At 38.9% G+C, this 18,032-nt stretch overlaps 1 protein-coding gene across 1 annotated transcript in view; it reads left to right on the top strand.

Moving 5' to 3' along the window:
* cblb (Cbl proto-oncogene B, E3 ubiquitin protein ligase) overlaps positions 1-15,293 on the top strand; it is a 221,533-nt gene extending 206,240 nt beyond the window's left edge. The window contains exons 17-19 of the mRNA XM_082974368.1: positions 10,016-10,165; positions 10,878-11,006; positions 13,190-15,293. Coding sequence (XP_082830494.1) covers positions 10,016-10,165; positions 10,878-11,006; positions 13,190-13,449 — 539 coding nt within the window. The 3' untranslated portion in view covers positions 13,450-15,293. The remainder of the gene's footprint in view (positions 1-10,015; positions 10,166-10,877; positions 11,007-13,189) is intronic.
* Positions 15,294-18,032: the final 2,739 nt, after the last annotated feature.

Raw genomic sequence — 18,032 nt, 5'->3', positions numbered from 1 at the left:
TCCTGGAGGGCAGATAGTTTGCCCCTGGTGATGCGTTGTGCAGACCGCACCATCCTCTGGAGAATCTTGCAGTTGAGGGGGTTGCAGTTGCCGTGCCAGGCGGTGATATAGCCCTACTGGATGCTCTCAATTGTGCATCTGTAAAAGTTTGTGAGGGTTTTAGGTGCCAAGCCACATTTTTTTCAGCCTCCTGAGGTTGAAGAGGCGCTGTTGCGCCTTCTTCACCACACTGTCTGTGTGGGTGAAACATTTCAGTTTGTCAGTGATGTCTACGCCAAGTGGCACTGCAGTCTAAGGCACTGCATCTCAGTGCTAGAGGTGTCACTATGGACCCTGGTTCGATTCCAGGCTGTATCACAACCAGTCGTGATTGGGAGTCCCATAGGGCGGCGCACAATTGGCCCAGCGTTGTCCGGGTTAGGGTTTGGCTGGGGTAGGTTGTCATTATAAATACGAATTTGTTCTTAACTGACTTGCCTCGTTAAATAAAGGTTAAATAAATAAATAAAATAAAATACCCAGAGGAACTTGAAGCTTTCCACCTTCTCCCTGCGGTCCCTTCGATGTGGATAAGGGGGTGCTCCCTCTGCTGTTTCCTGAATTCCACGATCAGCTTCTTTGTTTTGTTGATGTTGGGTGAGAGGTTATTTTCCTGGCACCACATTCCCAGGTCCCTCACCTCCTCCCTGTAGGCTGTCTCGTCATTGTTGGTAATCAGGCCTACTACTGTTGGGTTGTCTGCAAATTTGATGATTGAGTTGGAAGTGTGCGTGGTGTCGTGGAACTTCATACTGAAAGAGACTATTTAATTTCTTCAAACAATCATCTTTATCTAATATCGATGAATCATTGCAATAATGAGACACTCTTGACTGTTGGGCCGTGTAGCTTAACCTCTCTTGGGGAGGTGGGACACAATCGTCCCACACTATTCAACAGCCAGTGAAAAATCAGAGCGCCAAATTTAAAACCACAAAATGTCATAATTCAAAGTTCTCAAACATAGGACTATTTTACACCATTTTATAGATACACTTCTCCTGAATCGAACCACGCTGTCCGATTTCCAAAAGGCTTTACAGCGAAAGCAAAACATTAGATTATGTTAGGAGAGTACATAGAGACAAATAACCACACAGCCATTTCCAAGCAACTAGCATGCATCACAAATACCCAAAACACATCTAAATGAAGCACTAACCTTTGACGATCTTCATCAGATGACACTCCTAGGACATCATGTTACACAATACATTAATTTTTTGTTCGATCAAGTTCATATTTATATCTAAAAACAGCCTTTTACATTGGCGCGTGACGTTCAGAAAATATTTTGCCTCCAATACTGCCGGTGAATCAGTGCTACAATTTACAAAAATACTCGTCATAAACGTTGATAAAATATTAAACTGTCATTCAAAGAATTATAGATGAACATCTCCTTTATGCTAACGCTGTGAAAGATTTCAAAATAACTTTACTGGGAAAGCACACTTTGCAATAATCTGAGTACTGCGCTCAGAAAAATACACTAGGCAATAAAGATAGCCGCCACTTTGGAGTCATCTAAAATATTAAATAGCATTATAAATATTCACTTACCTTTAATAATCTTCATCAGAAGGCACTTCCAGGAATCCCAGGTCCACAATAAATGTTGTTTTGTTCGATAAACTCCATAATTTATGTCCAAATAGCTCCTTGTTGTTCGCACGTTCAGTTCAGCTACTCCAAATGTAGGAAGCGCGCCGAAAAGAAAAGTTTAAAAAAAATGTATTTACGTTCGTTCAAACATGTCAAACATTGTAAAGCATCAATCTTTAGGGCCTTTAGAACGTGAAACTTCAGTAATATTCCAACTGGACGGTTCCTGTGTCTTGAATAACGTTTTGGAACACAGGTCCCTTCTCACATGAACGCGTGCCAATGAACTGATGGGTCTACAACTTCCCAGCCTTCTTGTTCGGTCTCTGTTCATCATAGACGCCTCAAACAACTTTCTAAAGACTGTTGACATCTAGTGGAAGCCTTAGGAACTGCAAAATGAACCCTAACCCAATGTTCCATTGGAAATGACTTGAAAGGACTACAAGCACCAGAATTCTCACTTCCAGGTTAGATTCTTCTCAGGTTTTTGCCTGCCATATGAGTTCTGTTATACTCACAGACATCATTCAAACAGTTTTAGAAACCTCAGAGTGTTTTCTATCCAAATCTACTAATAATATGCATATTCCAGTTCCTGGGCACAAGTAGTAGGCCGTTTAATTTGGGTACGTTTTTCATCCGGCCGTGAAAATACTGCCCCCTACCGTAGAGGGGTTACCTTTACCAAAATGCAGAGTTCTTTATATAGCTGACACTAAGAATGCTTAGTATGTTTTGGCCAAGTTTTTGGGGTTCACAGCAAATTTTTAGGGGTTCAAATAACTAAAACTAGATTGGTACAAAATAATCTAATTTGGCACACAAACTAGAGACCATGAATTACTTGATCAAAAATAATGGCACTGATTGGCCTATAGATGGCGCTGTTATAAGCAAATTCACTTAAACCCTTATATCCGCTGCCTTGTTTGACCTGAAGACTTGAAACCTTGTATGCGTCAAGATAGATTTTCCTCCATCTTGGACATTTTGGAAAACCTTTGAAAAACTTATTCTCATGAACCATAAGTCCAAATAACACCAAATGTTTGGTATGTAGGCCCATGGTACATCTCTTAAGTTAGTTAAGGGATTGGTTAAGATATGGATGAGTTATTCATACATCCAATTAAATCCTTTGTAAATCCACTTCACAATGGCCTATCAACTTAAAAATGTTGAGGGTCATCAAAGACATTACCATGATGAATCATGTTAAGTTTGGCATTGATATCTTACAAAAATATAGAAACTATTAACAATTCACTTTTTTTGACAATGTAACGCTAATTGCTTCAAATAATCATACAAAATATTCTCACAGATAAAAGTCAGATTCAGTCCAAATTAGGTCTTTGGACTCATCACAATAGTTCCTTAAGACTTTAAGAAAATAACGTTGATGCATTCAAAGATGGCCACACTATATGAGTACTGTAGATGCATATTAGAACATATGTTAATATGCTAAAATATGCTAACTTAAAAGTAAATGACAAATCTAATATTCCCGTGCCCCAATAGCATTGTTGCAGCAGGCTTGCTAACTAGCTACAGTGTTTGAGTCATCTCAGCCGCTTTCTTGTAAAACAGCTCAACTAGGTAACAAAAAGCTAATTTGCGACGCCAGCAAGACTGCTTCTCGATTCGGAAGCTCATGAATGGTGTCAATCTTAACAACCTCATTTTAGTAGGCTCTTTGGTATCACATGCACATACTGTATGCCAGTCTCATTAAGACTGCAGAACAGGCAGAGTACAAGCTTAGCCATTAATCACAGAACACAACATAACACATTAAAGGGATACTTCGGGTTTTGGGCTAATTTCCTACAGACTCATGCATACCATTTGTATGTCTCTGCATGCAGTTTGAAGGAAGTTGAAGGTAGCATATCATTAGATTAGCATAATTGCTGAAAGTCAGTTGGTATGTACTACAGTGGTTCCTCCTTTAAAAGTTGTGTCATACTGCGGCACACCTTGCATGCTGCCGCAGCATTCTGTTGCACATCATTTAATTACAAGCCATTTTTTGCAAGTTATTGCTAGTTAGATCACCAGAGGGCATCTTTGAGAAGCATTTGATAGTAGTCCATATTGGTATTACCAGAGAATTTAATACCTTTTTTGTAATAACATAGTATATGGGATTGATTTTAAGAAATTTGGCTTAATTAATTTGATTAATATTATGCTGTTTCTATTCAGAGAAAAACAAAAAATGAAACCCTCAGGGTTGCTATGGCACTGTACAACGTGACATCGGGAGTAGGCTACAGGATCGGAGGATTCGAAATTGTTTGCCTTCATTAGACATCTTTGTTCCAATATTTCTGTAAATCAGTGATATTTATTCCCATATGAATTCGGTATAGATCCATAACTAAATCAACATCTACATTTTGAAAGAGTATTTTTTTATCAGTATTTTATTAACAAAATGTGTTTATTTGTTTATTTGGCTACAGTGCAGTCTACAATTCATACTGTAGTAAACATGGGAAAATGCCTAATTCCTTACGTAAGAGAGAGCAGGTCATGTCTGTACTACAGAATGCGGGGCAAGTGGGAGACCTTGGTTCAAATCCTCGTTGGGGAGGAAGGAGTAGGCTGTCCTTGTAAATAATACTTTTTTCTCAACTGATTCCATATGTGTTATTTCATAGTTCTGATGTCTTCCCTATTATTCTACAATGTAGAAAAAAGTAAAAATAAAGTCAAATCCTGGAATGAGTAAGTGTGTCCAAACTTTTGACTGGTACTTGCTTAATTAATTGGAGGATTCTAAATTGTTTGCCTTCATTAGACATTACTCAACACTAGTGACACCTATTTCGCCTATGGTAGGCCTACAGTATATATTTTTTTAAATGACGTGACTCTCCGCCAATAATTACATTTAGAGGATTGGAGGACTCTAAATTAATATCTAAGGGGCATTTTCCGTTAGATATTCTCACAGATCCTAAGGGGCTTTTATATAATTCTAAATTAATTTACTTACTTACTGACTTTATTGTCCCCATGGGGAAATTTGGTTGCAGTGTCATATATACGTTTAAAGTGACATTTAAATACAAAACAAAATTGACAATACAACTTTCATAACAGTTACATACCAATAAAAAAAGACTAGTTTTCATTTAACCGAGAAAAAGGCAAAAAAGCTGAAATCACTTGCTTATATTCAGTCAACACATATCTCAAGAATATCATGGCATATTTGAACAAGTCATTCGTTATGGATTCATAACTAAATAAACATCAGAATTTTGAAATAGTATTTTAGCATTATTTTATTAACAAAACATAGCATACAGTACATACTGTAGTAAACATGGGAAAGTGCCTAATTCCTTACATAAGGGAGAGTAGGCCTTGTCCAGACTTTCTCGTGACTTCAAGTACTCATTATCTCTGTCTTTAATGCTTTTTCGGGTTGCATCAGTCATGGATGGAAACTTCTGAGACATAGTATTAATAATGAACACTGGTAAGCCACATTGACTCAAGATCCATCCCAGTTGGTATTCTGTGCCCACTCGTGGTATCGCTCTTTGGTTACACATCTCCACCTGACTCTCCGCCAATGTCGCCTGACTCTCCGCTTATGAGGAGTGACTCTCCGCCAATACCGCCTGGCTCTGGACCAATGCATCAGCTGTCGCCTGTTTCTTTGCCCTCAGAGAATGTTTCTCTTTCTGATGGTCTGCCTTCAATGACTCGATCTCGGTCTTCAAAGTTTGAACCTCACCCATGAGCACCTTCATCAGATGAGCAGAATGGTACCGCCCTGAGCCCCCATCGATTACAGTGGCCTATGATAGAAACGGTAGATCAATTAAGAATTTAAAGTGACTCCAACACACAAATGCTGCGTACACATTTTAAGAATCTAGCTTAACTAACCGCTTTCTTGGCAACCATGCGTTTTTTCGTTGGCCTGTTGTCCAGCCCTTTGTCCACTGATCTCCACGGATGGTTGTCGGCATGGTTGTAAGGTCAGCAAAAACACGTTTTTAGTACACAATTATCAATTGTATTATACAGTATGCATACTCATTGATAGGCTATATACCTTCTCTCTTTTTTTTTTTTATAAAATGCTCTGAAACCAAAATACCTCTCAGCTCTGGCTCATTTTCAAGTCCTCTGGTGGTTATGGTCCTAACCCTGGAACAGGTAGCACCATAGAAAGAAGCTGGTTTGATGAAAATTATGTCCATTTAGTTTGTTCTCTTTGGTCGCAATGTCATTTATTTTTTATTAACAGCTCGTTTTTGAATGGTAACTGTGTTAAGGGTGGTGTTTTTGGCGGGGTGAGGAAAGGCGTGACTTTCAGGTTTCAATAGGCTATAAGTATACAGCAGATTGCTGATTGTCCTCACTTTGATTATACTGTAGCACCATGACCAGGATCTCTATTCATTTAAGTGAGCAGATTAGGACTTTCAGGATGTACGGAAAATCTACTGGAGACATTTCAAAAATACTGGTAGACTTGGGGATTTTGGTCACAGACAGTGCTATTCACAAACACTATCATCAGATGCCTGTTTTACGCCGAACTCGAAAGCCCAGGAAAATGAACAGGTACAGTAGGCTACGATACTTTAATGTAGGCCTAATAATGCTAAAAATAATGCTTAAATAAATCGACTACTGGTCTTTACTGTATGCTGCACATTTTCACATTGTATTTTTTTTTAGCAGAACATTAACCATGTGTGTTCTCTTGTTTTGTACTGTTCTGTAGTTTCGACCCAAGGATTTGTCTGACAAAGAACTTCGCGTCCTGCATGCCCAGGCATGGATCAAAGCTGGCGAGACATTCAATGATGTCATCTCCACCCTTGAGCAATTTGCTCAAAGATGAACTGGTCAAGGCCATCAAGATGTTTTGGCTAGAGAAATTGACGATACAACAATGCAACAAATACATTGATAATCTCAGCAAGGTTTTACCTGTGGCCGTGGAGCTGGGTGGAAGTGCGACTAAAATGTAGTTTATCCTCTTGGGGCTAGGTGGGACGCTAGCGTGCCACCCGTGGTGCACTCCATCAACAGCAGGTGCATTTCAAGAGCGGCAAATTTGAATCCAAATAAATGTCAAAATTCAAATTTTTCAAAAATACAACTATGTTACACCATTTGAAAGATAAACATCTCCTTAATCTAACCACGTTTTACGATTTCAAAAAGGTTTTACGGCGAAAGCATAAATTTAGAGTATGTTAGGACAGTACATTTACAAGAGTTGTGTGTAATGTTTTGTCAAGTCAAAGACAGGGTCACCAAAACCATAAAACCAGCTAAAATGATACACTAACCTTTTACAATCTCCATCAGATGACACTCCTAGGACATTATGTTAGACAATGCATGCATTTTTAGTTCTATCAAGTTCATATTTATATCCAAAAACAGCGTTTTACTATGGCATTGATGTTGAGGAAATCGTTTCCCTCCAATAACCGGCAGTCAAGTCATTTTCACAATTCCTGACATTTAATCCTAGTAAAAATTCACTGTCTTAGGTCAGTTAGGATCACCACTTTATTTTAAGAATGTGAAATGTCAGAATAAAAGTAGAGAGAATGATTTATTTAAGCTTTTATTTCTTTCATCACATTCCCAGTGGGTCAGAAGTTTACATACACTCAATTAGTATTTGGTAGCATTGCCTTTAAATTGTTTAACTTGGGTCAAACGTTTCGGGTAGCCTTCCACAAGCTTCCCACAATAAGTTGGGTGAATTTTGGCCCATTCCTCCTGACAGAGCTGGTATAACTAAGTCAGGTTTGTAGGCCTCCTTGCTCGCACACGCTTTTTCAGTTCTGCCCACACATTTTTATAGTGGCCACTATAATAGAGCAAAAATAGAATGTCTGTTTGTTTCATTCTATTTCTACATTAAGATGTTTTTCCCATGTGCAATATTTAGGTGTGTGTGTGTGTGGTCACAAGCGTTCTATTATAAAGGCTGTCATGGCTAACTGCAATATTAGTGTATTGTTTTTTTCTCAAGACTTGAGTGTAATTTGCAGTAAAGTCTAGGCAACAAATAATATTGGATTGCTTTCTTTACATTTTTTAGCTGTGAATTAGGTTCACATTAACCACCACTTTTTATTTTACACACAGACTGAACATGTAGATCATATTCTTTGTTGTTTAATTAGTTAAAACCTGCATTTCCCTCTAGCAAGGACCTTTTTGGGCTCTCACAAGTTTGCATCCCTGCCTATGGTGTCATCACTTCTGTGTCTCACCACCTTGGCCTGGATGAGGGAAACACATGGTTGATGATATTAGTAGTTTATCTAGCTTGTCCTGCGTTGCATATAATCGATGTGGTGCCTGTTAATTTACGCCAAAAGTGCATTTGCAAAAAAAGCACTGTCGTTGCACCAATGTGTACCTAACCATAAACATCAACGCCTTTCTTAAAATCAATACACAGGTATCTATTTTTAAACCTGCATATTTAGTTAATATTGCCTGCTAACATTAATTTCTTTTAACTATGGAAATTGTGTTGGGTATATGCAGCAGTTTGGGCCGCCTGGCTCGTTGCGAACTAATTTGCCAGAATGTTACGTAATTATGACATAACATTGAAGGTTGTGCAAGGTAACAGCAATATTTAGACTTATGGATTCCACCCGTTAGATTAAATACGGAACGGTTCCGTATTTCACTGAAAGAATAAACGTTTTGTTTTCGAAATGACAGTTTCCGGATTTGACCATATTAATGACATAAGGCTCATATTTCTGTGTGTTATTATATTATAATTAAGTCTATGATTTGATAGAGCAGTCTGACTGAGCGGTGGAAGGCAGTAGCAGGCTCGTAAGCATTCATTCAAACAGCACTTTACTGCGTTTGCCAGCAGCTCTACAGCATTGCGCTGTTTATGACTTCAAGCCTATCAACTCCCGAGATTAGGCTGGCAATACTAAAGTACCTATTAGAACATCCAATTGTCAAAGCTATATGAAATACAAATGGTATAGAGAGAAATAGTCCTATAATAACTACAACCTAAAACTTCTTACCTGGGAATATTGAAGACTCATGTTAAAACCACCTGCTTTCATATGTTCTCATGTTCTAAGCAAGGAACTTAAACGTTAGCTTTTTTACATGGCACATATTGCACTTTTACTTTCTTCTCCAACACTTTGTTTTTGCATTATTTAAACCAAATTGAACATGTTTCATGATTTATTTGAGACTAAATAGATTTTATTGATGTATTAAGTTAAAATGAAAGTGTTCATTGTTCATTTAGTATTGTTGTAATTGTCATTATTACAAATATATATATACATAACGGCCGATTAATCGGTATCGGCTTTTTTGGTCCTCCAATTATCGGTATTGGCGTTGAAAAATCATAATCGGTCGACCTCTAGTGGACATTGAGGAGGTCCAGGGAGAAGACATGGAAGCCTGAGTGAAAGACAACCAAAGCTTTAGTTTCTAGACTATCATTTTACAGATGTATGTTGAAAATGTTTTTGGGAGATGCGATGGATCATTGGGGATCATTCAATATTCCCTTACTTTTGTTGTTCAGTGAAATCATCCCATGTGAAGAGTCAACTCATTTAATTAAACTTCCATTCGTAACTAAATATTTTATTTTATTTCTATTGGAAGGATTTAATAATTTGCAATTATGTCTACTTACGATAAATTAAAAGGTTTATCTTTCTGTCTCCATATGATATGGTAAAATATCCAATGCAAAAAACATCAACATTTAAATGGTACTAATTTGCATATATTTTCGTTAATTCCCATATATTCCTGTTAATTCCCATGGAAAGTTTCCACCTCTGAATATTCCCCAAAATGTGCAACCATAGTAGTGAATGTATCTGTGACAGTAAATGTGTAAAATTGGGAAATCTATTAATTCCCCCCGGGAAATATTTAGATTATCTGTCACACTGTTGTGTCCATTTCCCTTCTCATTGGTAAAACTAAATTATCTAAGGTCTGAACAAGGCTTCACTGGAAAGTAACTACATAAACCAAGGGTGTCAAAATGATGTCTCGGTGTTTTCGCTCCTTGTTTGTTTTTTCAATTGAGGTAATTGATTAGTAAGGAACTCCCCTCACCTGGTTGTCTAGGTCTTAATTTACATGAATTGGAAGGAAATAACAAAAACAGCAGACAGACGGCCCTCCAGGAATTAAGTTTGGCCGATTCAATCCGATCTCGCTTTGTCGTCTATGCTCCTTTTAAAGGTAATTTCCAATTGAGCCAACATATGCAGTGTTTACCAAGACGGTAACATTACCTTTTAACCCTAACCCATTATCTGCTTGTCCTCTCACTATTGTGTCTCAGCACCAGAGGAGCTGTTCAACAACCTGCCTCCCTCACAGCCCTCGCCCCCTGCTCTCGTCAGACACAGCTTCACAGGCCTCTCCTCGTCCCCCTCCTGCTCACGAGCTCCCCGGCCTGCCTCCGGACATGACCATTTCCTGTTAACCCCCGGTGAGCAGTTTCTTCCCTCAAAACTCGAGAATACCAATAGAAAAGAAGTTTGAGTGCCAGAATCTGGTCTAGTGATAAAACTACCAACTCTGAACCACATATACCCTCAGTGGCAAGGGTTAGATCCATCAGATGGCCACAAATCTGCCGCCTCCCTATCCCTATTCCACTGTCCTTTAAAAAAGCTTGATTCTACAAAATGCATATCTCTGATACCAAACTCGAAGTTCTCCTGACTTCAGAGTCTAGGGAGTTAGTTTTGATGTTTGTCGGCACGAAGCCCCGATAATGAATGGGGCTGTGCTTGTACTGGTTGGTTCTCCTCTGTCTTTCTCACTCAAACACCCACACACAGACACACACAGCCCCCCCCCCGTTCATTACAACTGTTTGATTTTCAAATCCAAACAACCAGGGTTCTCAACTCCCCAGGAAAAAAATTACATTTGAGAGAACAAATATATGTATTCGCTTTGGAGGAGAACGGAATATGGAATTATAACGACAGCATGTCCAGACCAGTGGGTCACAGCTCCTCTCGCTGTGTCACCTGGTCTGCACATCTGCCAGGTCTGTGCATCTATCACTCTCATCCACTCTAATAAAAAAAATGAAAGGCCAGAATTCTACGTGGATAGATGACAAACATGCAGTTATTGTTTGAAGTGTAGACAATCTTTTCCCCTCACATTTGTAAATGGTTTGGTTTCAGATACTGTGTTTGATATGCTGAGCGCTGTGGCCCCTCTGCCCCCTGTGAGGAGACAAACGGGGGACAACATGAAGAGCCCTATCCGGACATCACAGTCCCAGGAGTACGACCAGTTACCCCCCACCCAAGGTACAATTTAATACTGTAGGATTTTTTTATTATTTAATAGTTTCGCTTTTTGAATTATTTAAAATACAATCAACAATAATGCATGCAAAATAACAGTTAAATCTGTGGATTGATGAGGAATTGTTAGAAAATGTTATGGGTGAGAGGGATGAGGCAAAAGGAATGGCAAATAAGTCTGGCTGCATAACCTACTGCACATTTTGAAATCATGTGACTAAACAGAACAAAACGAAGAAGAAACTATACTATGAAACAAAGATAAATTATATAAAGAATGATAGTGCAAATCTTTGGACCTTAAATAAAATTTGGGTCAAAAAGGAAAACTCAGCTCCATCATTTATTGAATCAGATGGCTCATTCATCACAAAAACCACTGATGCCAACTACTTTAATGATTTTTTAAATACTTATTTCCCTCATTAAAATGCAAATCATTTTATAAAATTTTTGACATGCGTTTTCTGGATTTTTTTGTTGTTATTCTGTCTCTCACTGTTCAAATAAACCTACCATTAAAATTATAGACTGATCATTTCTTGGTCAGTGGGCAAATGTACAAAATCAGCAGGGGATCAAATACTTTTTTCCCTCACTGTACAATAAAATGTACATGAAATAAATGAACAACAGGCTTTCAGCACGATTATAGGGAAGGGTATTCAACATGCACGGCACTCACACAAATGACTGATGATTGGCTGAGAGAAATTGATAATGAAAAGATTGTGGGAGTTGTTTTGTTAGACTTCAGTGCGACTTTTGACATTATTGATCATAGTCTGCTGCTGGAAAAACGTAGATGTTATGGCTTTTTACACCCCTTTCTTATATTGTGGATTTGAGATTTATCTGTCTAACAAAACACAGAGGGTGTTCTTCAATGGTAGCTTCTCCAACATAAGCCAGGTAGAATCAGACATTCCCCAGGGCAGCTGTCTAGGCCCCTTACTTTCAAAAAATCTTACTAATGACCTGCCACTGGCCTTGAGTAAAGCCTGTGTGTCTATGTATGCAGATGACTCAACACTATACACGTCAGCTACTACAGAGACTGAACTGATTGCAAAGAGCTGCAGTTAGTTTCAGATTGGGTGACAAGAAATACGCCAGACTTAAATATTTCAAAAACTAAAAGCATTGTATTTGGGACAAATCATTCACTAAACCCTAAACCTCAACTACATCTCGTAATGAATAATAATGTGGAAATTGAGCAAGTTGAGGAGACTAAACTGCTTGGAGTAACCCTGGATTGTAAACTGTTATGGTCAAAACATATTGATGCAACATTAGCTAAGATGGGGAGAAGTCTGTCTATAATAAAGCACTGCTCTCCTTTCATAACAACAATATCAACAAGGCAGGTCCTACAGGACCTAGTTTAGTCACACGTGGGTTGCACGTGTGGTCAGGTGCCACAAAGAAGGACTTGGGAAAATTACAACTGGGCCAGAACAGGGCAGCACGGCTAGCCCTTAAATGTACACAGAGAGCTAACATTAATAATATGCATGTCAATCTCTCATGGCTCACACTACTTGTTTTTGTAAAAGGTATTGACATGTTGATACTTCTTAAACCAATAAACTGTCTGTTTAAACTACTAGCACACAGGACAGACACCCATGCATAACCCACAAGACATGCCACCAGCAGTCTCTTCACAGTCCCCAAGTCCAGAACAGACTATGAGCCATGGCTACATGAAACTCTATTCCACTTCAAGTAACTCACGCAAACAGTAAAATCAGATAAAAAAAACCTGATTGCAAATACACCTTATGGAACAGTGAGGGCTGTGAAAATTCACACACACAGGTACAAACACACACATACAAACACACATAACATACAGACTATACACACGTGTACACCTGGATTGTGTTGTAGTAGGGTAGTGGCCGGAGGGCACACACTTAATGTATTGTGGAATCGTTTGTAAAATGTATTTTAATGTTTAAAAATTGTATTATAGTGTATATTACTGCCTTAATTTTTGCTGGACCCGAGGAAGAGAAGCTGCTGCCTTGGCATAATAAATACAAATGCATGAAACCATTATTGATAATTAATGAAACTTTTTTGAATAGCTCTTAAAGCCACTTATGCTAAAAGCCACTTGAAAGAAGCTTTTTACCTACCCATCATCCATTGACTTATCCATTCAATTTTCTTTGCAGTGGACGTAGATTATTTGCAGGCACCTGCCAGGCCGCCTAAGCCGCTCCCTCGGATGACCCCTCCGGACATCCATCAGAGGAAGAATCATGGGCAGGACTCAGCCAGTGAGAGTACAGACGCCAAAATCGCCAAACTCATGGGAGAGGGCTATTCTTTCGAGGATGTGAAGAGGGCACTCATGATTGCTCAGAACAAAGTGGACGTGGCACGGAACATTCTCAGAGAGTTTGCCTTAGTGGCCCCTAGACTCAAACTATAACTCTGAGAAGGGGACTGAAATAGGAGACAACTTGTGCCTCTGTGTGCGCTGGGGTAGAAGGAAAGGGCTTATTTTATCTTGTTATCACTCGCTAGCTCGTTCTGACCAAAAAAAGATAGTAAGCTTGGAAAACGCTGATCCGTCGACTGCATTTTTCCACAGATCGGGAGTCCTTCCACAACTATCTGTTCGAAGCTAAATCGAATCAGAGACAGAGGACAGAGTTTGTCTACCAGCATGTTAATCCTGTGAAGGAAAGAATTCAGGCGAGCTTTGCCAGTGCTGGCCTCTGCGTTTACCCTTCTGCTCCTGCCACTACTGCTGCTGATCCCCCTCCCCAACTGCCCATCCCCCAGCCTTTCATAATCAGCCAATCAGGGGTGGGGTGTCTGTAACAGACTGGTATTGGCTCATGTTCTTCTATGTTTATTGACATTGGTGCCTATGGTCCTTATTCCATCTGTCTCAAACACACCTAAAGACCCGTCCATCACTCTCAATCCCCTAATTCTCTCTCTCTCTGATAGGTATACTAGTGTGCAGTCCAATAAAGATGGTGTTCCTTGTGCCCTAGCTGAATTCTCTGTCATAATGAGCTGCTGCTGTTGTTGTTGTAGGAAGAGGCTGGGAGAGAGAGGCTTTTGAGTGGTGTTATTGACTCCCAGAAGCTCCCAGGTCAGTAGCAGAGGCACCATTAGGCCACTCTGGAGGTCCACTATTGCTTTCTCCACTTCCTTCCTCCAGCAGCAACCTGGTGAATATACAATAAGGAACAGGGTGGGACAGTAACATGACCCTTAACGGTTCCTCTCGTCTCAGAACCACAGATGAAACCAGATGCAGCCTTGTGTGCATACGTGTGTGTTTGTTTTGATTTCTTCAGTGAAAGACAACAACCCCACTGAAAGTATTTGTTAACTTGTGCTCAAGGCACAAACCGTTATTAGTACACTTTCAGATTATAGAAAAACGTATGTTTTTTTTATGTGCAAAAATGAAGATAGATAATACCACCGAGCCAATACCTTTGCGTTGACTGGTTCTACAAATGAATATACATTGTGTGTTGTTAGTGGGGTTCTTGTCAAGCATTTAAATCCTGGGAGGACTGCTCTTGTGGATCACAAATGGAGAGGACAACCACTATTACACAATTAAGTCAATATTATTTTGAAATTCTGTTGTCCTTTTGTTGCCTAGTTATTGTATGCTGAAATATGTAGACGCATTCCCACACAACCTGAGACAAACTGTACGTTCGAATTCCAGGGTCCATTGCTTTGACAAGGGTGTCTTTCAGAGAAAACCTCTGAGCAACTACACTGCTCCTAACGTGACTCTTGCGTCATTAGCCACAATCAGGAATTTTAAAGTCGAAATCAACAGGAATGCCGTTAAAAAAGGAGGCATTTTCCCTTCACTCCCCATTACAGTATGAACCCTGGCTTTGTCAGTTTCAATACAATAACTGCATTATTTCTCCTCTCCTATTTGAAGCTTCATTTTGCACCGGTCTAATTATTTTTCATCTTTAAACTTGAAAGTCTCAAACTGAACATGTTTTATTCCATCTGGCTCGTAAAAAGGGAGGGGGGGGGGGGGGAAGTGAAGTGGCCTTCATTGGGTTAGAAGGGGAGGTTTTCTCATTCTGTTTCTCTTGCCATGAATTTAGTTTGATGAAAATGCATTGTGGAACGTGTTAAGCATTGTGATGTGTGCAATTAACTTATACATTATGAAAGCCTTCACTTCATGATTATTGTCATTGTTCAGTAATTAAAGTAACCAGTGATTTGTTTTGTTTATAGATTTTTTTGTTTTCATAAAAGCCAGTATTAACATGAGTCTTTCATTTTTTTTATTTAACTATGCAAGTCAGTTAAGAACAAATTCTTATTTACAATGACGGCCTACCCCTGCCAAACCAATTGTGCGCCGCTCTATGGAACTCCCAATCACGGCCGGTTGTGATACAGCCTGGAATTGAACCAGGGTCTGTAGCGACGCCTCTAGCACCGAGATGCACTGCCTTAGACTGCTGCGTCATTTGGGAGCCCATGATGTATGCAAACTCATTTATAGGGTGGAGGAGTTTATCACAAAACAATGCATAGTTTGTTTTGTGGCATAATATTGGAAGGTCTGACTTGAAGTTGAAGCTTAAATTTGCTGTGATTGTCTGACTTGAACATATATGAAACGTGTAACCAGTGTAGCTTTAATACATTTAATATGTATAGCACTTTTCATTACAGCAAGAATCTCAAACAGAACATGATGGAAATGTGTTTTTGTTTAAATTGGTGCTGACATACCTTGAAAAAAAAAAACACTAATTAAAAATGTACACTTTATTCTCAACAAAAGTACAAAAACAAAATTCAGTATTCACAATACTTTTATGGCCTTCTCATCTTACCCTCTTTGGTTTCACTGTTGTCCCGATTATTCTAAATTAACTAAATGCATGGAAACACAACTTTCCTATCATACTTTTACCATCATCCTCACCGTTTCAATTACAGTCCTTCAGACCCTAAAAAGAAAACCAAAACACAAAAAATCTCTACTGTTTTATACACCTCTCTCCATGTAACTCTCATATCCACCATACAGTACATTTTCAACAGTTTAAATAATGCATGTTCGAGGTTGAAATCAGAATGTATTATGAGTGGTTCTAGTAAGCATGCCAAAGTGCAGCTAACCTGACATGTCTCACACAGTATAAATAGAGCAAAACACAAGCTGGACATTCACACCCGACGTATTTACAGTGAACCCCCTCAAACGGCAAAACAGAACCATGAATAACCACTAGTAAATGGCCTTTCACTACAGTATGACACCGGAGAGGAAAACAATAATAGAGATGAAAACACCGTTTTAACTGAAATCTGAGAGAGATGCACAATAAAATTATATTAGTGTTATGACACTGATTTAACAGGTAAAAGAGGGGGCAATGTCAGCAGATCCACATGAATGCTCCATTTATAACAACATGTGTAACTCAAGTCTGGCAAAACTTGTCAGAAAAACAAAAAGGTAGCTATATTTTTGTGCAGAACGCCTGGCAAATCTGACCTGCAAATGTCTTGCATGTTAAATCAACCAATTAGGTAAAAGTGAGCTGATTTGCATTTTGTGGAGATGTTTGAGGCTAGCGTCATTCAGTTTGTTGGTTCCAAACTTACACCGACAACCAACTGAGTCATAATATATATATTTTTCTGTATCTTAGAAATTGGGATGAGGCATTTTCCTCACCTTATTTAGTTTGTAGCTAGTAAGTGAGACCCAATAGCTTACGCTAAGACAAGTTGCACTAAAATAAAACTCGTATTTGTGATTCAGCCATTTTCTGATTGTCCAGCACAACAAAAAGTGTAACCCCAATAATTGAATTGGTGAGACTTGCAATTGGCAGCCACACTAAAAGAAAAATGTCCAGATATTTCCATTTGCCACTTTCCCCCAGGGGGATAACAAAGAAAATTTAGGGAAGTAACAAAAAAAGGTGCAGCTTCAAAAAAATCGAATGCAAAGATTTGAAATGTAACCTCGAGGAACAGAGGGGTAACAGCAGTGTAGAGCAGCTAGCTCACGTGTACAGTGAATTTTACATTATTTTACTCAATTAAAACAAAAAAAAGAGAAGACTTAAACCCACTACACCATCACGACACGCTAAACAATTGAGCATTCACCAGGAACACAAAAAGAAAATGAGAAGCAATCTTCAGTGCTGACTGAAAATCAATTAACAACACAAAATGTTTAGCTTTTTTTCCTCTGAGACTGTGGGTCGGTGGGTGGGACTGTTAATCTGGATTAGGAAGCATTCTGCAATACATGCTGCTCATTTGGAAGCCAATCAAATGCCTTCGTTTCGGTGTCGTTCCAAAGGCCAAGGCCTCTTTCTTCTACTCATTTCCTGAAACAGAAATCAATGCACTCATTTTTAAGGACTTTTCACCATTTTAGTTGGGGAAATAATCAAGCATCAAACTGTATGTTTGAGTCCTATAAAAACAAGATTTCTTATCAAAACAGAAAAACTTGTCTTGCCACCAACAAGGCAAGGTAAATGTCAAATTATATTTTAAAAACGATAAATTCAGTGCATTGTCACTGCATACCTTCTTCGTCCCTCAAGTACAGCCCGGCTGGCTCTACACCGTAGCTTTGCACTCCTCCAGTTTCTTGCTCTCTTCGGACGTTCCGGCTTCCTTCTCTCCTGTTTTCCAGGTCCCTTGTCTGAAGAAGAGATTCACTTTACTTAAAACTCCTATTTTTATGTCATTCTTCCCTCATTGTAATATACTTATTACACTTTGGGCTAGACTTACTAAGCCAATGCACCAGGTGCAAAGTTTGCATTTACTTCAATGTCTTATACGTTCTTAATCTTTAGTATACCTTTTTATTCTGTCCTCAATGTTTAAGTTTGTAAAAGATAAGTGCATATGCTTAATACATCTGTCCCTTTTTGTTTTGGGCACGAATATGATCATACTATACAACTAAAATATAAATTATACGTGTAAGTGTGTACCTTGATTTCATAATGTAAAGCCAAT

The sequence above is a fragment of the Salmo salar genome, chromosome 04 (genome assembly GCF_965601325.2).
Source record: "Salmo salar chromosome 04, fSalSal1, whole genome shotgun sequence".
NCBI lineage: Eukaryota > Metazoa > Chordata > Actinopteri > Salmoniformes > Salmonidae > Salmo > Salmo salar.
The sequence above is the reverse complement of the archived record's forward strand: the minus strand, read 5'-3'. Positions and strand labels throughout refer to the sequence as shown.